A 24105-nucleotide genomic window follows, 5' to 3' on the forward strand; every position below is an offset into this window, starting at 1 on the left:
ACTGTAGTAAACTTCCTTCTTAAGCATATGCTTGATTTTGCAGTTATGAATTCAGGTGCGATTCGTGTTTTTGTGATTGGACTGTTGGCACCTCAATCGAATGGGCCACAAAATGGGAAAATCGACTTGAAGCCTGAGATGTGGGCCTAGTGTAAAATTATTGGGCCCTGGGCCCATCATAAAGTCCATTTACAGCCAAGAATGTTTCGGATCTAGAGAGACTGAGGGAATGATGACAATGAGTTTTCAAAGGTTTATGTTGTTGAAATATTTGATGTTCATATCCACAGAGATTTTGTTTTTTTGATTCGGAAAAATGGGAATGCCGGGCGAGATCCAGCTCTAGTTGGAGCTACTAAGAGGGTCCTCAAGTCTTACGACATGCAACCAGAAATGATCTGAATAAAACAGACCATTACTTCTCTCGGCACTGGCCGATTTAAGCCGCAAATCAAGAAACTATGTCGGCGTCTAGTCTGATCTATACAAAATCCGTTGTTGGCTTCCAATGATCCAAAATGTCGAACCGATTTTCCAGATTCAACAAAAATCGGGACGTCAAGATCAGTGTCCACATGAAAAGGTTGCAGGTATCTATGAAAGCAATGTCTTATATCAAATAGACACTGCGGACAGTCACATGATGGATGAAACCAATCCCCTCATAGCCCAAAAAGAACAAGAAAATAAAATAGTTCCCTCAACCCCCTCACCATTAAAAATGTATTATTGATTTCAACCCCCCAAACTTCAGCCTTTTGTGCAATTATGGGTGTGAGTGAGCCTTGTGGTATGAAATGACCTTATTTGCTTTTCCCTATCAACGCGGCTTTAGAAGATGGTCCCATACTCAAAAGAAAGGAAAAAGATGAATCCTTTTCACTTTTACGAAAGAATGAGAATTTACGTGATGTCGTGTTCATACGGTCGAGGGAGGGGACCGTCTCAAAGTAAGGACCGTGGGATTTCAAGAATCTCGAAGGGGGATCTAACAGTTCTGGACGGTGGAGCGAAGGGGAAAGACATCCCCAAACGATATATATATATATATATATATACACATTTGCTTATATAAGTGAAATTGTAAAATTGCCTTGCTTAACTATTTTACGAAGAATGACTTTAACAGAAAGGTTTGCCACCTGAATGTCTCATGGAAATGCGCAGGAGATAATGCCTTATCTGAAATTTGTGCCAGTTTGTAAAGTCACCATGCTCAGATTCACTTCTCCCTGTTATCATGGATGAATTTGATTCAATCATCGAAGGGACCACCAGACGGTGACTCCGATCGAATTGGAGCGTGGTCTTGTAGATAATCTTGAATTTATAGTTTTCAACCTTTAGCTTAGGGAACAAGAAACCTGGGAATGAATTTACTACATCCCTTGTATCGATGGTGTTGCGGCCGAGAAGCTTTGATGAGTTGGTTGATGGCAATGTTTCAGCGAGATCTATTAGTCCTCCCATGACGACGCCCGTCCCAAGGAGTTATTGCGGGACTCTTGGGATCGCCAATGCTCGGGAAACTAAAACCATGAGATAGGGGCATTAATACGAGGCCTCTAATCGTGGCGGAATTGATCAAACGACTGGTAGCCAGAGGGAAGCAACTAGTAAGAGGTGGAGAAAATATGGGACCACACAACCCACAACCACAAGCAAACACTAAGCAGAGTTAACAGAACAACAACAACAACAACTTCTGTTTTTGACGATGGAAATGTCTTTGTTCTGTTCTTCCACAGCTGTCTTTGAATAGGAGAGAGTCAGTTCATTACTCCTCACAATGGCTGAACCCTGATCACATTTCCCCTTTTATTTCCAGGTAGTGCCAATTCCTAATCATTAAATAACAGAGCCGGACAAAGAAATTATTCATATCTGTCTCCACCTAATATTCTCACATTAAGCCTTCTCACCACTTTTTTTTTTTTTTTGGAATTAATTATCAGTTAGCTATCTATCATTTTCATTTCGGCGAAACAATTAGAAAGTGACTGGAACACAACTTAAGGATGGAAATATAGGATTTTTACAATCCGGAGCCCGGCCGTTGGTGGGGGCCTGACTGTTAGGATAGAAAAAGACGACCCCCCCCCCCCCCAATCAACGGTCCCTGGATATCCTAGAGACAGTAGGGGGGGTTTCGGTAAAACAGATCAGGTCATTGAACCAAAACTAAAGCTTCTGGACCCCCAGTCAACTTTTCCGGGACCGTGCCAAAGCTGGTTGTTTGAGGGGCCTCGCTGTTAGATAGGAAAAGGCCCCTGATTCCACGGTCCCAGGACCTTCTGTATGGTCGGACTCTAGAACAGTAGGGGCTCCAATGAAACAAATCAGGTCATTGAATCAAAACCAAAGCTCTTTGTACATTTGATTGTAATTTACAATATAACCTATACCCGTGTAAAAAGTTAAAAAAAAAAACACATAAAAGAAAAATGATCAGGGAAAAGAGAAATTAATATGTGCACAAGAGGTACCTAAAGCTGAAGTCGTAGGGCAAGATCTGAACAAACTGAGAAAGGGGCTTGCTTTTGGCCTTCTCAAGAGACTTGATCGCTTCTTTCCCGAGGTCGCTGGGTAGCTGGAGGCAGATCCAGTCGAGCAACGAGTCTAAGTCCTTTGCGAAGTCGAGGAGGTACCAGTCGAGCAGCTTTGGGATGCCAAACTTCGTCGGGGAAATCCCTACTGAAGCCTGCAGGTAGTCTCTTTTCGCCGCTTCCAGTTCGTCCTCCACTTGTGACGCTGTGTAGACTCTCACCTGCCATTTGGTAAACATAAATACGAACGAGTAAATGAGTGATCAGAAATGGCTTATTTCATAGTAATGATTGAAAGGGAATTCTTCCATTGATCCCCAACTGTGACGGGCAGTTCAATAATTATGTGCTTAGGACCACGAAGCAATAAATCGATGGAGTATTCTACTCATTACATCAATGCAGTACTTACAGTACAGCAGGGAAGGTGGATGGAAGTGAAATTGTACACATTGCAGGGCAACTTACAGCAGGGGAGGACCAGCTCCCGCAGGAGAGTGCAAATGTCACAAGCGGCTCTGAGAGTTCTAGCCCGAACATGCTCCTCGCTGTCATCTCATTGTTCTTTGTACCTTTTGGGAAGTTCTGCTAGAAACTCAGGGTGTTAGGAACTTGATAATCAAGATTTCACCTTAAATAAGAAAAATAAATAAAGAAAAACGTTCTAGACTTCTTACGTATTTCGAATGATAAGGAAGTCTCAGGATGAAATGTTCAATCGTAATGGGATTCAGTGAATGACCCCCAACATTAATCGTTGCCTGCACAAATTCGATTGGTGATGTAATAAGCATTTAATCCCATGATCAACAAAAAAATTTCGTATCATTGCTGCATTCATACCTGTTGCATAAGTGCCACAACCACGTCCGGGCTCTCGGGAATTCCGTATTCTAGGTACCCCTGTGCCAATTCAGACGGTAATTGTCATTATTCTTTTTTCATATATTTATAATTTATCGGACTGAACATAATTGTGATCAAAGTATTGAAAATTAATGCAAAACATGTAAGATTCTACAGGACGCACATTCATCATGCAGGAATTGTAAATGTTGATCCAGAATGCGAGCTTCTCCTGATGAGTTAGATTCCGTAACTTGACCTTCGCCAGTTTCCCGTGGAGGATTCTGGAAATTGAATTCAGAATGCAAAATAACTAGAGGTTAACTCCTCATATGAACTACAGATTAGCTCCTCACGTCTCGTTATATTAAGCGCAAAACCAATGTAATACCAACATTTTGATTTCAACTTACCTTAATCTCTGCTCAAGAAACATGTAATTTCCCGTTCGGCTTGGTTTAATGGACCCGGCTTCAATGGAAGGCAAATCCTTATATGGACCAATATCTCTCTCTCCGTACTCTGAGCATATGCAGTAGGGATCCCGGCATTCCCTCCCTCCACTGTGATTACCAGACATCAATGGTGATAAGAAAGGTACGTTTTCAGCAGTTCCGCGGTTCTTCAGAGAGCTCTTTCTCATTATTATGCTGGACAAACACTTCAGAATGTCTTCTGAAATCCTGTTCGGGTTGTTATCTCTGACTATTCCTTCCCCGGGAGCCAATGAATTTCTTGATTCTGTTGCATTCTCTGGGCATTTCACTCGACGTTCGAGCTGGACCAATTCAAACAACTCATGCTCAGACTAATAGATAAGTTTGGACTAAAATGATATTAACCAGTCATAATCATGCAAAGTTTGCAAACCTGAAACTTCTGAGTTTCAGTGGCTTTCTCTGTCGAGCAGTGAACTTCCTTCTTCACGGGATTGCTGCACGATATGCCATCTTCCTTGCCTCCTCCCTCTAAAAGGCGACAAAGCAGAGTTAGCTCTCTTATAATTTAGTCTTAAAACATTGAGTTTTCAATCTCGGCATGTATATACCAGAGAAAGATTGCATATGCCTAATCCTCGATGGTGTGGACTTCGGCTTTTCTAGCTTGTGATCGAGATTCACAGTCCGGCTGAGGCAACTGCTCAAATTGGATGGAGAACGATTGAGCCTCCTCTTGGAGGAGGAAACGTGGACAGCTTCCTTGTACAAATCCTGCCTGAAATGCACCACTTGCTCTTCGAGCCTCACGACTTCCTCTTCCAAGACGGCCACTTCAGCTACAAGCTCCAGTGTCTGCAAACATTCAACATCAAGAATCGAACTGTCTGGTCCGAACATACACTCGCAGACCTTAACGAACAATGCACGAACGTAATAGAGGATGACAAACTTGGACAGGGAGACAAGGAGGGAGACGGGGAAGTGTTCCAAGTGGCCGAGAGAAAGCCCGTTCGAGAGCTTTGCGAACATCCTCTTCATGTCTCAGCTTCTTCTTCAGCTTATCAACCTGTCACCAAACATCGGGATTCCATCCGAAAAAACTTACAATTAAATTCCCATTTTGGCGAAAATAATCGAAGATCAATGAAACTTAAACGATCACATACATCTCGTTGCAGGGCCAACTTCTTCTCTCCGCTGGAGATTCTTTGACTAGTGGTTGACTTTGTTGAACTGACCCGTGACATCGTCCCCTGCATCTCCATCTTCCCCTTCAATGGAACAGAGAACTCAGCAAGAAAATCGGCCAAACTCGAATAGGACAAGAAATCAAAACCAAGTACAACCCGAAAACTCCGACACCCAATTGAATGAATTCACAGACAATTAGTCCAAATTCGGAATTTCAGTTTGGTGAAAAGCAAAAAGAGGGAATAAGTTACAAAGTCACGACCTTTGAGCTTGCAGAAGCACAAAATGCTCCACAAGAACACATTCAAGAACACAGAAATAATGAAAACAGGGTCATTACAGGGTCATGCTTGATCGTCGGTTTCGTGGAAGCCCTGCCTCTTGCTGTGCTCATCTTCATAAACCCTTCGAGACACTGAAACCGAAACCGTCAATGGATTATTTAATTCCGAGAAATGGCTCAACTTAATGGGCGGAGACCAGACCCATTTAGGAGTGCGGACGTTCCATGGTGGGAGACAGGGCAAGGAAGCTCAGGGTCGGCCTCCGGGTTGATTGCTCCGGTGGTAACATTCCATTAATGAATGTGGGGAGATGGTGTGAGAAAATGGGCAGAAGCGGGGAGACGAAGATCCTAAGTGCTTATGTAATGCGAAGTCAGAGAGAGAGAGAGAGAGAGAGAGAGAGAGTTTTGCTCATACGCTTCGATGGAACTGCGAAAGATTGTGATGTTAGTGGGGGCGACAGTGATGAGGGTGACGAGAGAGAGAGAGAGGGAGGAAGTTGGCCGCACCGTCGAAGTGAAATCCGAAATTATTTAATAAAGAAAATGCAAAGAAATATGGAGGGAGTGGGAATCGAAATTAATTTTCTTTAACTTATTTGAATTCCAATTTATTTATTTGTTAAATTCAATTTATTTGTTAATAAACTAATTAATTTATTTATCTGTTTTTGCTTTCTTTAAAGGCACTCAACCTCAATGAGTGGAGCGCTTGTATGTGGTTCGGGCAGAGGCGGTCCTTGAGGTTGATAGCACCATTCTTGCATTCCGGAGAGTTTCAACTAAGATGATATTTGATAAATTAAGCATTTAATTAGTTAAAGAAAGAAATGGATAGAAATAGAGAATGAATGATAATGATGAAAAAATGTTCTGCGAAGAAAAGATAACATCAATAAGTAAACAATGACTTATTTTATTAAGTTAATTTTTTGTTTACCTATTAAGTGACTTTTTATTCAATAATTAACCGTGTATGGTAATTTGTGACGCTTGCAGCAATATGATTGATCATTACTCACAACATAGATAAGATTTTTCAACGCTAAACATGATTATCAAATCTCATGCAGTTTCCTATTGCAGCTGATTGTATAAATGCATATACATGAATATGATGTATGCAAGATGCTCTTTCTCGAAATTATTTTAAAAAACAAAGAAAATTCTTTCCACAATCATAGATTCATAATACATAATACGTCTCTTTTTTTTGCTGAATAAAAAGTTGGGAGGGAGAGACTAATGTAGCAACCCTCTTGATCAGAGGAGCTCCTCAGCCGTCATGGAATAATCCAATCGCCCGAATGGGTAAAATGATCGATGGGACTTCACCCCATCTAAGTTACCATGATCCTATCAAAGCGCACAATGGACCGTAACAGTTCTTATAGGAATAAGAACAATGGTCTACTAATATAAGCGTTTTCGTATTAAAATCAAATTTCGACCCCTCGACCTCCCCTTAGAAGACAATGCCCGTTTCACTATGCTACCACCTTGGTGGTATAATACAATACGTCTCACAATCTTCATCTTCCCTTCTTCCCATATAATTATTCATTTTTTTCCCCAATTCCCGACATTGACTTTAAAATCACACGGGGCAATCGGAAATTGCATATGGATCATAATTTGCCCCATAAAGTATGTCCATGGGATACTTCTCCATCTCTTAATTGATATTTTATGGCGATTTGACCGTTGATGATTCGAGTGTGGTGGTCACAATCATCAGTTTTATTCAAAATCTAATTTGGACCATCGCCTGTTTTTGTGGATTAAATTAAATAATTAACTAAATTTCTGATGCAATTAGGAAAGCACTAGCAGTATAAAGCTGCATAAATTCACATGTTTGCCAACCAAACACGATTCGTTCATAAGGCATAAATTACCCCTTTGGCATTTGCAAGAAGGGAAAGAATAAATATTGGCCCAGTAGACATTTTTAACTAATTTTTAATTATTACTTTTTTTTAAAATATTGTCATTGTCACTTTTTACTTATTATATTGCCACCACTTTTATCATTTACATATTTTTACCTCTAATTAGCCCTAAACATTTTCATTACGTCTAACATTTATACTCCTCCATTAACCTTCATGATGGAAAAGTGACATGGCATCCAAAGTGAAGATAACACCATTCATGATATTTTCTGTCACAGAGGTTAACGGAGGGGTTTAAATGTTAGATGGAATGGAAACGTTTATGGTTAATTTGTGGCAAAAATATGTCAATGGCAAAAGTGATGGCAATTTAATGAGTGTTTAGAGGTAATTGGTGGCAAAAGAGGTGGCAATTTAATAAGTAGAGAGTGATAGTAGTAGTCTACTAAAAGAAAACCTTCCTCTTGACAATTAGAAAGACAAAAGCTTTCTATTTATGGAATTATTACACCTAATCTCATCACAATAAATGGTGCGAGAATTTTCTTTTGGTTCCGTACAACCTGATATCCGGAAATTCAATGGGTTCTGACTTATTGATATTCGAGCTGGGTTGCCCACGCAAAACTCAAATAATCATAAATTTTCTGCATTCACATTACTCGAACTCGACACCTTAATTTAAGGAGAAGAGTTGATAAACCACCTGAATTAACTAGCATTTGATAAAGGATGTGAGAATTTTAGACATGATATTCACTATAATTTAAGGAGAAGAGATACAAAATCTCCTGAACTAACTTGCATTTGGTAAAAGATGTGAAAATTTTAGACACTGTGTCCAGTACAGAGTGTACAATGGCTCTTGCTGTTATCCTCAAAATCAGAATTCTAAAGATTCTGGCATATAACCCTATACCTTGTAGAAAAAATATTGAACTTTAATAAAGAAGAAAGAAATGAATAGATAAATAAATAAATAAATAAATATACTATTATATAATGTTTTTTTTTAACGAATGAAGTTTTGCTATATGCATATTATGCATTTTATTTCAAGTGACGGTCTTGCTTGCTTCAAACGATCTTATGTGACACAATTTAGTATTTTGGTTCAAATATTTAGTACTTTTTATTAGATTTTCAGTACTTTAATTCAAGTTTTTAATACCGAACTAAATACTAAATATTTGAAAAAATTACTAAACACTTCAATTAAAATATTAAACTGTGTTATAAGGCACCATGTCATGCTAGAATTTCCCATCAAGTGAAAAATGAGTACTTTCAAGAGAAATTTCTATATAAGAGAAAACAAAAGTATTTCTTCTGCCCTTATATTTGTAAACCTATCCCCCTTCTTTGAGTTGACTTGTAAAAGGAGTACAAATTAAGATGATGTTTATTGTACTTTCACATGGTCTCTTTCCCAAGATAATGGTTCATACATAATATCTAGCCACCACTCGCTGAGATGAATCTTCGATCGAATTTGATCTCAATGGCTAATCCAACTCTAAGATGGTGACCTGAAAAATTCCAACAGCCATCGGTCGGTTCATGTAAACTCGTCATATGTTTCAGCCACTGTGTTATATATGCAGAAGTAGCACTATTATGGTGGTAAAAAGGTCATGATCTTGTTATCTATACAATTTGGAGAGGTAACAAAATTTTCATCTCATTTGGCCTTTTCTTTTTATTAATAAAAATAAATACAAAACTGTATTTTTCAGAGAAAATTACCTTTTTAATATCCTTATTTTCGGAAACTTTTTTTCTTTCCAGGGGACTTATATTCGGAAATATTTCAAGCATATAATCTACAATGCATGATATAAACGTAGTGTTGGCAGCACACTGATTATCATAAAATACAAATTGAGAAATTTGTTAATTGTCGTTAAGAATAGAAATGCTCTTTTTCCCTTTTGCCCCCTTTGTGTTGAAGCAATATATATAAACAAGGGAAAAGTACATTTGGTCTAAGGTTCAATTTCATCCTTTTTCGTTTTTTTTTTTGGTTTGATTTCATTCTTTACGTTATGGTTTGGTACTTTTGTTATTCAAACTGTCCAATACTGTTGTTGTGTCATATAATTTTGTGCTATACGTACATTTTTGTATACGTGACAATTCTTGAATATATTTGTTTTTGGTTTCAAATAAATATAAAACTGATTTTGAAAATAAAAAAGTAATTTTGCAAATAAAAATGAAATTTAATAAAATATTTAAAATAATTTTAAAATAAAAATTAATTACATAAAAATAAAATATATACTGTTTATTAATGCTAAACACATTTCTAAATAAGAATATAATTTTTTGTGAAAATAAAAAAATGTCGAAATTTTTAATTTCAAAATTATTTTAATTTAGAAATTAATGTGTGGCAGAAATAAAAATATATATATTTTATTTATTATTTTCAAAATTATAATTTTTATTTTTATTTTAAAAAAGGGTTTAATGGTATAAGTTTCACTTCCCACAATTATCCCTTGCAAAATAAAATTGTAAAATGAGAACCATTAAATGAAATGATAAAACATTAAATTCATTGCTCTTTTTAACTACCAACCCCACATTTTCCCACTATTCTCTCCTCCATCTTCTCTCTTCCTCTCTCATCTTTCCTCTCTCTCTTTTCACAAAATCTGAACAAGTGCCCGCCTTCACAAACTAATATTTTTTTCTTTAATTTGCGCAGGTGTTTTTAAGTAATTGACTTTGTAAATATTTTTTTAAAATCTTCATAAATAATTCGACTTATATTAAAAATAAACTATAATTTTCAGAACATCATCCCTAATAGGATACAATTTTTACAAATTGAAATTATATTTAGTACACACGGGCTAAGTTCTAGTTTATACATATGAAATAAAAAAATGCATTTTAAAATTGCTACTTATGTAGAAATGTAAGTGTGACGTAAAAGTATCTATTATATCAGTAATAGTGGACGTTTAATTGATAAAAGTACCAAATCAGACGATTATGATAAGATAAATGACGAAGCTGAAAAGAAAAAATGAAAAAGATGAAATTGAACCTTCGACCACAAATGGAGGATAAAAAAAATGCTTTATAAACAAATACAAATAATGGTCCCGGAGAGAAGTAAAGATTTCAAGTGGGAATGGAGAAGAGACGGGACAGCTGAACCCCACAGCCACGTGAGAGTTAATTAATACTTAATCAGAGCCGGCGTGAGATTACATCACAACCTACATTATTATTTAACTATTTAATTAAATTATAAATCAAGTAAGGGGATTTATTGCAGTAGTATAAGTCGATGACTTGAAATCGAGAGATTTTAGTTTTCGATCATCGTCAGTTGGACCTATCGCGTCTCTTTATTTCGTTTTTCTTGTTTTATGTTGTCGCTAAATAAGCCTTGTTTATGATTGAAAAATTATTTATCAATCAACATAAATAAATGATGATAATATACTTGTTAATCATGTCTTATTGGATTAACTACGAGCGTGTAGCGCAGTCAACAAACTTGCTTAACTTGATGGGACTTTACTATCTTGTAATGGTTGGGTGATCATACTTCGCCACGTGGCACGAAAAAGCACCAATCAAATTTCATGAAACTAAGTACTTTGTGCTAATCACTCATATAATTGCTATAATTATTCTTCATTAAAAAATTCATATTGGTTCTTTCTCGCCGCATCATTTGAGGTAGGATCATCTAAAATTTTCTCGTTATAATGAGAGACAAGCGGCCTCAATGGTGATTAATAAAGTTGTAACCCTTTCAATATATACGGTTATAGAAGTAAATTTCTAATGATATAGGGGTAGAAAGATCAATTAACTATGCAATAAATAAGGTTTAATATTTATATTGAATTTAACTTGAAAATAATAAATTTAGTAAAGAAATTTTACTTGAATTAATTTATGTAGGTAGCTTTGTCCTCATTCTGAAAATTTTTATATGTAAAAAATTAATTTTTAATTGCTAGGTTAACTGTACAAAATATAAACAAACTAAAACTCCATAACTACAAATTTCAATATATTATTAGACTATTGCAATACGATTCTCCTATTATTTTAAATTTATTTTAAAATTAATTATTGCAAATAAAATTTATATTATATATAAGAAATTAACTATTTTATGTGCATAAAATTACAACTATTTGTATTTTGGATCATGCATAAACTTTACTTGAATTAATCTATGTGAGTATTTTTGCTCACAATTTGGAAAATATTATTTCTAAAAAAATTAATTTCAAGTGATAGGTTAACTGTACAATTTACATAAATGAACTAATACGTATAAGTACAAAGTTCAATAAATTATTGATATATTGCATTACAAAACTCCTATCATTTCAATTTTATGTTGGAAAATTTATTACAGCAAATAAAATTTATATTGTATATAAAAAATTAATTATTTATGAACATAATCAAAAATAAAATTATATGCACTTTAGATTTTGCACAGTTTATGAAAACTAATTTACTTAAAATAATACTATAATTAAATTTAAAAGTATAAAAAATTCTCCACAGGAAAATAAACAATCACATTTAAATAAAAATTTTAACAAATCTTTGTAAAAAAATTATCCGTGCAACGCACGAGAAAAGAAAAGACTAGTAGATTAAAAATATATCGTAATCTTGGAAAATAAAAACTTACTGTGTTTGCAGACTTTATTTTTACCCATATCTTTCCCTTGTCTAAACTAAAGGACGGGGATCCTTGCAAGCTGTATACAGTAAATATAATTATAATTATGATGATTATAATTATAATTATCATTATAATTAGTGAAGAAAGATTTTCTTATGTTCTTTCTCTCTTTGTTTTTCTTTTCATTTGCTGGCGGTATCGTTACAACTTGACATTTGTGTCGTATCTCAAGAAAATTTTGTACGATACTCTTACTCTCTTTGGAAGCATCCGCCTATTTAGTTGAATATTCTAAATTTAATTTCCCAAAATTCTGGTTTCTGTTGTATATTACTTATTCAAATCGCAGCAGTTAATTAAATTCGTACATTTGAATTAGCTATTGACTTAACTATCTATTAAAAAAAGAAAAAAGCTATGACTTAACAAGCTCGGGAATTAAGCTCATGTCTTTAATTTCCTTAATCAAATTCATCGTAATGGTCAAAATGATAAACTTTCCGAAGATCCCGTTGTATTTTTACTGGCTCTTACGATCGATCTCAATATATCTTACTAAGTCCACTAGCGAGGGGTATCAACAATTCCTCTTCTACATATTTCTGTAAGTCCGACCGGTATAATAGTGGTGCTTTATGGAGCCATGTGTTACTAGGAATACCACATACATCACAAGAGCACGTACTCATGCTACACAGCAAGGCTCGGACATGACGAGTCGTCCTCGTATCACCCAAGATGTCCCGTACGTCAACCCCCATGACCTTTTAATCTCCACTTAATATAAGGAGCCTTGTCTTTGAGAAGACCAATCTGTCACCATGTACCGCCCTCGAAATGAAACATAACTGATGCTAAGTCGCGATCGTTAGTTAAGGAGTCAATTTATCGAATTCTTAATTATTAATTGATTATCGTTGCTCTATTAATGCTCAGACAATAAGTGATCACCAGCTCTTAGTTATATTAGAGACCTATTAGAGACCAAAACTTATCTTGATTAGGTGCTTATGTTGTCGTGAATTGGGAATTAAGCTTCGATTCGTGGCATCTACATCAATCATGCCAGTCTAATTATTAACAACGACCAACACCAAGAGAAAAAAAGCCTTTTTAAAGGAAAACTAATTTGTCAACTATTATTAATTACAATAATTTGTAATTACTTTGCCGTTTATATTGAGTATAGGCACTTTTCATGCTGCTATATATACGTGTAAGAAAGACGATCCAAGTCATGCTCGAATGTGTTTCGACACCTAAATTAATTTCTCTCCCCAAATATGCCAATTGGTTTCGTCTCCCGACCTCCTTGTCTGTTTGGTCCTTTCTAACAATGTTTTTTTTTTTAATAATTTTTTATGATCCGGGTTTTAGTTCTGGGTGTCTATCAACTGTCCACTGTCAATTGGATGGAGTGCATTTATTTTTTTAATCGGAAGGCTTATTTCAATTGTTATTAACCATAGCTGTTTTTACTATTTTTTCCTCACGGTCACATCATGGGTGAGGCGGAATCATTTCAGATTTTCTCGTAAGAAAGTATTATACTTCTTTGTTGGTTACATATTTATATTGATTTTTAATTTCATTTCATTTTTACAATTACAGTGAGATTCATGAGTTTGAAATGGGATAGATAAAGAGAAATATGATTGGTTTGGTGGTTCGATTTATATTAGGTGTTAATGGAAATTGATTTAGAAGGTATCTCAATTCTCAAACACGATTTGAATTTTGAGAAGATTTACGATTTGAATTAGGATAAATTACACTGGTAGTTTAAAAAGTTTTACAAATATTTCAATATGGTACAAAAACTTTTTTTTACTACTTGATGGTACAAAATGTTTCAAAGTTGTTTTAATATAGTACAAACCGTCATCTTACCATTGACGCCGTTAAACCGTCCTTTACAAATTGTAAAATTTGCACCATTATGTAACTTACATAAAATATTTTGTACTATTAAGTTACCACTTCAAAATTTTTTGCACCATCATGTAACGTCCCACAAAAATCGATTTTGCACCATCAGCGTCGGCTTGATGGCGTTAATTGCGAGATGACAGTTTGTACTATACTGAAACAACTTTGAAACATTTTGTACCATTAAGTAATAAAAACAAATTTTGTACCATTTGTAAAACTTTTTGGACCACCAGTCTAATTTACCACTTGAATTATTAATGGAATTTTTTTTTCTCTTTCCATTTTGGTATATTCTTCTCTCTAATCTCTATAATACGATATTTTTCATCTTCTCCCTCCTCCTATGACCCTTCTTCTCCGAGCATAATCGACAAATACAAATGAAATTAAAAATTAATGTTATATATCGAGATAACAAATATTAAGAAAAAATAATAAATATGTGAAGGTTCCATCACGCAGTTTGGTCGAGAGAAAGGACGAAACAAAATGAAATAATAATAATAATAATAATAATAATAATAATAATAATAATAATAATAATAATAACCAAAATATAGTTTTAGCCTCGAGCAAAACTATTCATCTTAAATCTAGATCAATATGATGATCAACTTTACTTGCAGCGTAAATATTGAAATTCACACCGTGGGACACTCTTGCAACCGAAATATTGAAATTTGCATGAAGTACTTTTTGCCCAAAACAAACTCACAACGAATAGAATCTCACAGTCGATATACTGAGCACACGTCATAATCTCACCATAAAAATTGTAATGACCATAGTTTGTGTGGATCATTATTGACGAAATTACTTATGCAAGAATCTCAGACAGTGGGAATATTGTGGGGATCCCATGTAAAGATTCCACAAGGACTAAGGTATACATTAACGTCGTCCCACACAAGTCCTGTCTTCCATTCATCAATTTCTTTATCAATGTCTTCCATTTCTTTAGTAGAACTGCAAAAAAGTGTTCGGAAGTTTTTAGCTTTTCAAAAGCTTCTCATGAGACTTTATATTTCTTCGAGGAGAAATAGTGGAAAAGTTGGGGTAAAAGGAGAAATCTATGTGAACATGCCACTGTCTTTCACTTGTCCTATCTTTAAATTGCCCATTCTGAGGATTAATACCAGCTAATGATCAGAAGCTCTAGGATTAAAACTTGACTTGCGTGTGAGAAAGAGGATCTGTGGGTGCAATATAGTGCGTATTTTCACCTGAAACCGTAAGATAGTAAGTTTGATTCTTGCCAATCAAACTTTTCTTATATCCCCTTTCTCTATCTCTTTGTTAGGTTCATGAACCCTTCCCTTTGAACAGATTCTTGTCTTGTATCTTTGTAGAACTTCTCAAATCTTGTAGCTGCACTTTTTTTTTCTCTGAAAATTCTTTTGAATTCCCATGAAAAAGATGAAATTACTCGCAACATTCTCCAAGTAAATAAAATGCATAGGTATTATTAACAAAACGTGGAGCTGAGAATTGATGGTCGGAAAAGCATCAAAATTGTATTTAACCTCCAAATGCGCCATGATGCATATACCTTATAATTAAGTGCTTCTAAAATCACGTCAAGATGCGACCATCTCTAAGTGTCTGACTGTTGTTATTTTATCAAGTGAAAATGATGGCGAACTTCAGATTAACCTCTTAGAATAATCATTTAATTGAATTGTGTAAATCATTATAGTAATGATCACTTGAAGTGAAATGTAGATTACTCGCGATAGAGTTGTATAACTATTTTTCAGAAGGTTGGTATGTATATGTCGGTGAAACATGCTCTTTCTTTCATCTCTTTGGTTCAGTTTTTTAATATCTTACTAAAAATGTAAAGGCAGCATATATATCAAAAATTTGTCCTAGATATTTCTATATACGTACATTGAGACCATAACACATTATTCTTTTTATTAGTATCATCAATAGATGCTCCATGACCATTCCTACGTAACTTAATTAATTTATAACTCCAAACAGTAAATATCAAAAAAAAAGGACGGGATGACGTATAAAATTAAGAAGAAGGCGTCCTTATAGCCAAGTTATATGTTTCATTGAAATGCAATTAAATCGCATTGAGTTGCTCATCATTTACACCTAACGTGTATAAAATGCATCATTAATGTCATTATAAATGGAAAAAGGGATCCAGAAGCAATAAATTGGGAAATTTTCCATTTTCGTAAAGATAGGGATATTTAAACAGATTGCAGCCAAGGGATTAATGAGTAGCAGAAGAACATTCTCCGTAAATCTATCTTAAATTGTCTAAGTGCACGAAGAAGAGAAATAAATTGAGCTGGGGTCTAGTTAGGCTACCCTTCAATTGGTCCTACCTTATTCGTAGACTGAGAACTCTTCCATAATTTAAATTTGGATCAGTACAAAATAGAAAATTGAGTCCTTGAGGCTTTGGTCAAGACGGTAGGGTCGACCCACCTCATGTCCTCAGGCCTTCGAGAAAGTTTTGTGCATAAGACGTATAATGTTTGAGACGTGCACGGAACAAGTCAATAAATAAACAGTACGCAACGTTAAGTATAAACTTCTGTGTGACACTGTGTTACGTTGTATACTTTTTACCGCATAAAACTAACTTCTTGAGCTCCCAGCTCATATTTTCTGGGTTATTGCACGGATGCTACCCGAATAAGATATTTTTGCCTTGACCGACTTGATTAATTTGCACCAAGTTGTGGACATTTGGTGCTAAATGGACCATTGTCCTAGTTGAATTGTCTAGACGCGTGTCCTCGATCTCTTACATCTTAATCGGTGGATGATATGAGGCTTAGACTCAATGAGCATTCAATCGGACCAAATCTATTTTTCCTTTCATAGATAGGTCGAGATTCGATTCATTTTGACGGGATTATCTCTTCCATAGAACTAGTCATGTATGTCGCTCTCTTGCTATATATTCATTATCACACATGACCAAACTGTCCTTACAATACGCACTTCGGCATTGTGATATTACTTGTTACTGAAGTAGCTTCTTCGTGTTGATGACCACCAGTCCAACAACATGCACTTAGATGGATTACTAGCTAGTCCTAGAAATTTAAAATGATATATTCTTTTTTCGGTGAATTAACATGATATACTTTACCTTAAGATGATTAATTGATGAATGAAAAATATTGAAAAGGAAATAAAGAAGAAAAAAGAGGAAAGGCTCCGTGCTGTAATTGGTGATGTGAGGCCATTGTTTTGCAGCAGAAACCTTTAATTGATATGGTTGGTGGTGATGTGAGGCAAAGGAAGCTAAAAGGTCATATCTTTGGGTTCATAAAGCTTCATGAAGAGACATCAACACTAAAGCTGTGCACCTTATTATTATTGGACAATGATGTTTTTCTGTTGTGAAAAAGCAAGTTAATATTGTCGTGCAATTATAAGTAAAACGTGTGATAATCAACGTGATTGGTTCAAATGGTTCGACGCTTGTTCCGCTTAAACAAGATCTTTGGTTCGAGTCATTGTGAATGCAGAAAATCTACACTAGGAGAGCTTTACCCCATAATGGGCTAACCCGACTCTACTGAATTAAATTTCTGGATATCAGAGTTCAAGCCGAAAAAAAAAAATTCGACTTGGATGAGGAACCCTATAGTGACGATCGTCCATGTCTTTTGGATAACTCAACACGAAATTTACGTTCATAAATATTAGCCCAGTCCCCATTGACCACCAATATGTGTCGTGTATGCTGTATATTCGTTTGCCTCTATACGTGTCGTATATGCTTCAACCATTAGTGAAAAGAGAAAAAGTATTGAACAATGCAATATGATTTGCTAACTACTTCGTTTCAATATATTGATGAGCTTGAACTTATGAAGATAGATCACACGTTATTACACAAAAAGTCCATCCGAAAAGTATTGTCTGCTTTAAGCTTATCTTATACAATTCTTCAAAAGAAAAAACAAAAAAAAATCTCTTGAAGGAGATGAGAGTGCACTTGAACCCTTATAGGCTCGTCACGGCGCCATTCGCTTCAATGCGAGATTAATTCTCGATACTTTTGGCATATTTATCTCATAAATTCTACTTGTAATTAAGCTCTTATCCTGGAAAAATATATTAACTTCTTGTCGGGTGCTCCTCCATGTTATCTAATAAGTACAAATTATGATGCTCCAAACGTCTCTGTCCAAAAGATTAGGTAAATACAAACCACATAACAAAATAAAAGAAACTTAATAGTTTCGAATGGATTGTCATCTTCTCATAAATATTTACAAACACGGGGAGAAGAAAAACAGAAGAGGACGTTGCAGTTAATTAATAAAAGTAGAGGCAGAGAGGCATAATTTACAGTGACAAAGCAAAAGATTCAGAAATTTAATTACGGTAAAATTAAAATTATTACGATAAAAATTTAAATTTATTGACTCTTTCTTGTTCCTCTCTGCTTGCAAATCTTGGTTTTAGCGCTTGTGCCAGCTCTTTCCCTTGCAATCTCAACCCAATACAGTATATGGTCCCCTTGATCTTGTTGGGCCGGTTTCTCTCCTATATGGAGAATGGTGAGGGCGAGTGTTGGAAGTAATCCCATATGGAAAAGTTGAGAGGAAATCCATAGGTTTATAAGAGATAATGGTCTAGCAACCCATTGGCTTAAACTTTTGGGTTGCGGATGGGTCCGAGTCCAAAGTAGACCTGTGGATTTTATCCAACAAGTGGTATCAGAGCCCAAGGTAACGATTCTAGGGAAGTGCACACGCTATGCGTAGAAACCCACACCACACCAAGGCCCGAGTGTGGAACTCGTGGCTAGTGAATGGCCTAACAATTGGTATCCGAGTTCGGAAGTGGAAGCCCGGCTCGAAGTCCTCCATATAGTCGAGAAAGGGGGGAATTGTTGGGCCGGTTTCTCTCCTATATGGAGAATGGTGAGGGCGGGTGTTGGAACTAATCCCACATGGAAAAGTTGAGAGGAAATTCATAGGTTTATAAGAGATAATGGTCTAGTAACTCATTGGCTTAAGCTTTTGGGTTGCGGATGGGTCCGAGTCCAAAGTAGACCTGTGGATTTTATCTAACAGATCTTCATTTAACCCATTCTCTCTCTTCCCCCCTGTTTGTGTATACGTGGTCCCATCCCCGGACAGTTCCTGATAACTCTGCCGCCATCCGATTTGCATTAGAATGCAGGATAATAGTACATATCTATATACATGGAACCGTCTGAAAGCAGGATCACCATAGAATTTTCCACTTATCTGTACTTCTATCTTAGGTTGCAGCATGAACGAGCAACCTCTGTCTTCTCGTCACAGCCACTGTTATGATCACCTTCCAAGTCCTGTTTCCTTACCTTATTCTGCACAAAAACCTAAAATCTAGATCCACTGGCTTAGATATATCTGACCGGCCTGCCCGATCGATATCGAACCTATTGACGTCATTTCCTCCTACAGTTCAAAGATCATAACAAGATAAACAAATCCTATATATCTGGTCAATTCCTTTCTCTGAAAAAACAACTGCTCGTATCAATCAGTTCATTCCACAATTTCCATCACGTGTCATATGCAACGCATGTTCATTGTTCAATATATAATTTCTCCTTAAATCGACCGCTATGATGGCAATCTAACAGAATAATTACACGTAAATGGTCTATAATAACGAGTTACTCATACTATGGTTGATTGCTTTGTGTCTTTCGTGGGACTGCAGTCATTGTAGTACTACCGCTAGCAAGCGCTCGGTCCACTACCGGTAATTTGATGGCTGATATACGAAAAGTGGCGAAGGCCTGTATATATTTGCCTCGCTAAGTACCGGAGCAATATCAAATTTTCACAGAGACATCCAAGCAGTCACGCTCACATATTGCAACACGCGCAGGAGGGCTAAAATGTGTATATGTCAAATGAAGTAATTCCCCAGGGGCCGGGTGGCCCTTTATTTCTCTAAAACGACTTACGAACTCGAGAATTACAAACCGTTTTCCGCGATTACACTAAATTTATTCGCATTCAGCCGAAGAACGTTTTGCAACCAAGCATTGCATCAAAAGTTTAGTCAATTCGCATTGTACGCGAGGAGACACGCGTGCAGTAATCACTATAACGGACGACTACTGTGGACCGGTGTTTCCAATTAATTTCTTTGCCAATCCATCATGCGGAATTTATATGTAGACTTCATCTTTGGCAAAAATGAGAGTCCACATGCCGTTGTCTCGATTATGCGTTTTGTGATATCGTTTGCTTTTATTAGTTCTTTTGAGTTTCGGCCCCGTACTTCACCGGAAAAAGGACCTTCGAGGGTCCATGAGACAAGTATGGATCATTGTCCAATTTCTTTCGTACGATGGAGATCGGTCCTCGGGCTATTCCGTTGGAAACTGGAAATGCCCAGCCCAAATAATGCTCAACGGGCCCAAATCTTTAGTACAGTTGAACGAGACTTGATGCTCAATCAATAGGAAATAGATTTCCACATTTTTGCCGTGAATACCCCCAGTCAGTTCCCGTAACAAGCTTCCAATACAGCTGCTGCGATCAAGAATTCCGTGGCTTAATCTCGCCAAGGCTAGCCTTGGCCTCAGGATGCATGGTCGTGGCCCTACACCCCACATCGCGAAAGATATGGTTCGGAATCCAGGGATCATAAATGTTGGTCGGCCCTCACATGTGTGAACTTAGGAGACCCCATCTGATGCTCAGGTGAGTGACATCTTCATGATAATTGCTGGATGAAGTGTAATCGGGATCAATTAGGAAATGAGAAACTGTACGTCGATATGCACAGTACATATACTTCTCATATGTATTTTTCATTTCCGCTGTTTGATAAACTTCCAGTCCTGCGACTACGACATAAGACTTGTGGAGTTTGAGATGGCCTGAGTGGCATGCCTCCTCGGGGTGATTCCGGGGTCCTCCTTGGGGTTCTGTGCCTCATGTAATTGTTGGGCCTTTTTGCCGCGTGTCAGTGAAACTATCTTTGCTCGTCCTATCCCAGTTCGTATGCTATCGCTCTAATAATACGAATGACCATCAGATTAAGATCGGCATCAAATATTACTATTGGCTTGTTGAGGCAAAACTGGCCTAGCAAACACAACTGCAGGATTCAAGCCGATGCAGTGTTTTCTGCAAAAACTAGGCATTACGTTTCATATTCCGAATGGAAACATGTACTTCAGTTCGAATAAGCAGTAATTGTTAGCTCAAATAGAAGTTTCTGTTGAAGAGCTCCTTCCTGTTGAGAAAACTAACTCGCATCAAATGTTCAACGACAGAAGATCAGTTAAGTCCTGTCTTCTCAAGATGCATTACAGAGTTTCAGGATTAGTTCTCCCCAGTTTAGTTGTATGAACAAGAAAACGAATATATTGATTTCTCCTTTATTACCCTTTTCTTGATCTGGAACCTATCGTCCTGATCAATGAACCCAGAAAGATCAGAATAATGTTCGCTGGGAGGTACCAAGATATATGACAGGAAATCCAGCACATATAGTCAAAGGATTAACATCTCATCACATATCAACGTTAGTTACAGATCAGCGATCGGCTCTTTTCCTCGAGTACAGGCACAAGAAATCGAAATACAAGGTACTCATCTTGCATTGTCCATGATTCATACGACCGTTATGCTTTACTGTGCAATTTGTCAGCTAGTCATAATTCATCAAATTACTAGTCAATTGACAGATTTTAACAGTTGTGGTTGAGCTAACTGTCGAAAAAAGAAACTTCCCATCTTTCTACCCATCCGATTCAGCGGTCTCACGTAGAGTGGCCTTTTATTCCCCATCTCACGGGCAAAAAGGGTGAAGGTATAATATTATTATTGGCTGGGAAACGATACGAAAAACGCTCTAGGAAGGTCCGAAAAGTTGGGCATCTTCCATTTACTACAAGCCGATGTTCCAAGAGTATAGACTGAAGATCACCCAGGATTGGCATATTTGCATCCAGAAGGTATAAACAATGTATATTGTTTAGCAATCCTCTAATTTCAAGAGTTTATGCCAAGAGAATTCATATCATGCAAGATATGGTGTCAGAACGTACACAAGTGTCTATACTCTACGTCAATTCATTTTAATCCCGGAGTGAGAGATCATATCCACCTCTTGTTAGTTCTTAAGGGTGGGTATAACGGGTACATAAATCCCACGTACAAAGATTATAGTTTAGAAGAAGAATGAAATTCAACACCTATCAAGTTTAAACTTCGAAATGGTGATGAGGTATCCATTCTCATATAATATAAAGACGATGGTTTTTGCTAACATTTTATCTCTTTCATCCAGGATGCACCTTTTAAGGATAAGATAAGATCGGACTTATAGCAAATACCTAATCTTGGACCGAACCTGTGGATATGTAAGCCTATTACTTTAGGAGATTCAATGGGAGATTAGAGGAAGTGTGCTTCGCTAATCAATATATGTCTTTTCTATACATACATAGCTTGTGGGTAATATAAAGAAACAAGTGATACTTTCAAGAACACAAAATAAACAAATGGTGAAAGCCAAAACATATGATTAGTAAAAAGTTAATTCCATTTTCATAATAAAGCAGACATGAATGCAATTTTATTATTCAAAAAACCAGAAGTCATTCTTGAAATCTAATTCAGAACATTAGCCTTGAAACAGAACATACAGTCGTCTCACCTTGACTCATGTCCAACTAGTAGAATGGACAAGTTACCAGTCACGGCAAGAATAAAAGAACGTCTTAATGGTCAATCATGCATAAGAATGCCCAACATTACAATATCTCGGCAAACACGAGAGAGAGACGTGACATAAAAGGGCCGATCTTCAACAGAGAACTCCATCCTTAATCTTAGATCGACATAATCAAGCATTCGACAATGTCTAACTCTCTGTTCATTGTCAAGACTGTTCTCTTGGGTTTGGTTGGCTCAAAGAGAGTGATAGGATCGTGGCGCTGCCTGGTCAACCCAACGGGGTTGACTTCGATCTGTTTGCCCAGGATGCCTCTTCCAAGCCCCTTGTGCTTTGGCTCGATGGAGGGTAGAAAATCAGTTGATTTATTTAAACGATTAACTCATCATTGATCTTATGAAATAGTCATTAATGAAAGTTGATATTGCAGGGCCAGGTTGTTCTTCTCTCGGGAATGGGGCCATGATGGAACTCGGTCCCTTCAGAGTTAACAAGGACGGTTGCACTCTTTCCCTGAATGAGTACTCATGTAATCTCGGTGAATAACCTGCCAGCATGAATTCGACTTTTTTGTTACACCATTTTTGTTAGGGTCCTTTGTGACGAACTTGTTTTGGTGTTGCAATTTCTTGCAGAGGCGGCAAATGTTATCTTCCTTGAATCGCCTGCTGGTGTGGGCTTTTCATATTCTAACACGAGCTCAGAATATGACTTGAGCGTGGATAAGCATACAGCACAGGACTCCTATACCTTCCTGTTGAATTGGCTCAAGAGGTTCCCTGAGTACGAGTCTCGGGACTTCTACCTCACCGGAGAGAGTTATGCAGGCCACTACGTTCGTCAGCTCACGCAGATGATCCTCCAAAACAACAAGTACCCGAACTGGACCACAATAAACCTCCGAGGAATTGCAGTAAGTTTCAAAGCGAAAATATATATCGGAAACTAGTTTCAGATGTGTAATGCTTTTGTGGATTTTCGGAATTACTGGAGAGGGACAATCGATTATTACAGGACGCACTCGCTTATTTCCAATGAAATCTATAACTTGATCATCTCGAGCTGCAGTTTTCCTTCGCTAGGTCAAACAAATGTCAAGCGGCACTGAATGAAGCTTACAAGGCCATCGGCAACATAGACTATTACAATATTTATGCTCCCATCTGCAATTCTTCTTACTCGAGTACGTCGTATTCTGTAAGTGTCATTTTTCTCAATAAAGCTAATTCATATCTCCCCGAATATTCGATGGTTTATCTTTCTAATCGAGAGAAATTCTATAGTTCCCAGAATTCGACCCATGCTCAGACTATTACGTATTCACGGACCTGAACATCCCAGAAGTTCAGAGATTTCTTCATGCGAATGTTTCCAGTATTCCTTTTCCTTGGGAATCCTGCAGGTAAAAACAAATAGCAAAAGTTCGGGTTATTGTAGTTTTCTCACTTAATGTTACAGTGTTTTTCTCATTTTCCTTGTATTCAGCACTGTAACAGCGACATGATCTCCCGGCTGTGGAAAGACAGTCCAGCAATAGTATTACTGGTCGTCCAAGGGCTGATGAATGAAGGATTACGCGTTTGGGTATATAGATAAAGATTGACTTATATTTAGGACA

At 36.7% G+C, this 24105-nt stretch overlaps 1 protein-coding gene, 1 long non-coding RNA gene and 1 pseudogene across 3 annotated transcripts; 2 read left to right on the forward strand and 1 right to left on the reverse strand.

The window, feature by feature from the left end:
- Positions 1-1072: 1072 nt before the first annotated feature.
- On the reverse strand, positions 1073-5783 carry LOC116215346. 2 transcript variants are annotated; one of them, XM_031551026.1, is made up of 13 exons: positions 5509-5783; positions 5364-5438; positions 4999-5103; positions 4782-4898; positions 4441-4684; positions 4263-4360; positions 3806-4170; positions 3577-3676; positions 3390-3449; positions 3224-3307; positions 3015-3131; positions 2487-2767; positions 1073-1529 (listed from the first exon to the last, which is right to left on the reverse strand). In XM_031551026.1, exons 2-13 carry the CDS (start codon positions 5421-5423, stop codon positions 1445-1447), a joined length of 1716 nt encoding a protein of 571 aa, XP_031406886.1. In that variant the 5' UTR covers positions 5424-5438; positions 5509-5783; the 3' UTR covers positions 1073-1444. The 2 variants fall into 2 exon arrangements, with proteins under 2 accessions (XP_031406886.1, XP_031406887.1); XM_031551027.1 differs by lacking the exon at positions 1073-1529 and adding an exon at positions 1790-1841 and having other exon boundaries at positions 5509-5782.
- LOC116215347 lies at positions 2493-3374 on the forward strand. The gene is made up of 2 exons (XR_004158451.1): positions 2493-2707; positions 3005-3374. It is a non-coding gene; the product is annotated as an uncharacterized LOC116215347 (long non-coding RNA).
- LOC116214503 lies at positions 5532-23669 on the forward strand (annotated as a pseudogene).
- The last annotated feature ends 436 nt before the right edge of the window (positions 23670-24105 follow it).

The sequence above is a fragment of the Punica granatum genome, chromosome 7, assembly GCF_007655135.1.
Source record: "Punica granatum isolate Tunisia-2019 chromosome 7, ASM765513v2, whole genome shotgun sequence".
Taxonomy (NCBI): Eukaryota; Viridiplantae; Streptophyta; class Magnoliopsida; order Myrtales; family Lythraceae; genus Punica; species Punica granatum.

Bases quoted from the DNA above. Each gene is read 5' to 3' on its own strand.
- LOC116215346 (XM_031551026.1), bottom strand. From the start codon at position 5,423: ATGAAGATGAGCACAGCAAGAGGCAGGGCTTCCACGAAACCGACGATC. The intron at 3,450-3,576 runs GTGCGTCCTGTA...GAATTGGCACAG, and splicing joins ACAATTCCTGCATGATGAAT to GGGTACCTAGAATACGGAAT. The intron at 2,768-3,014 runs GTAAGTTGCCCT...ACCAAATGGCAG, and splicing joins GGAGCTGGTCCTCCCCTGCT to GTGAGAGTCTACACAGCGTC.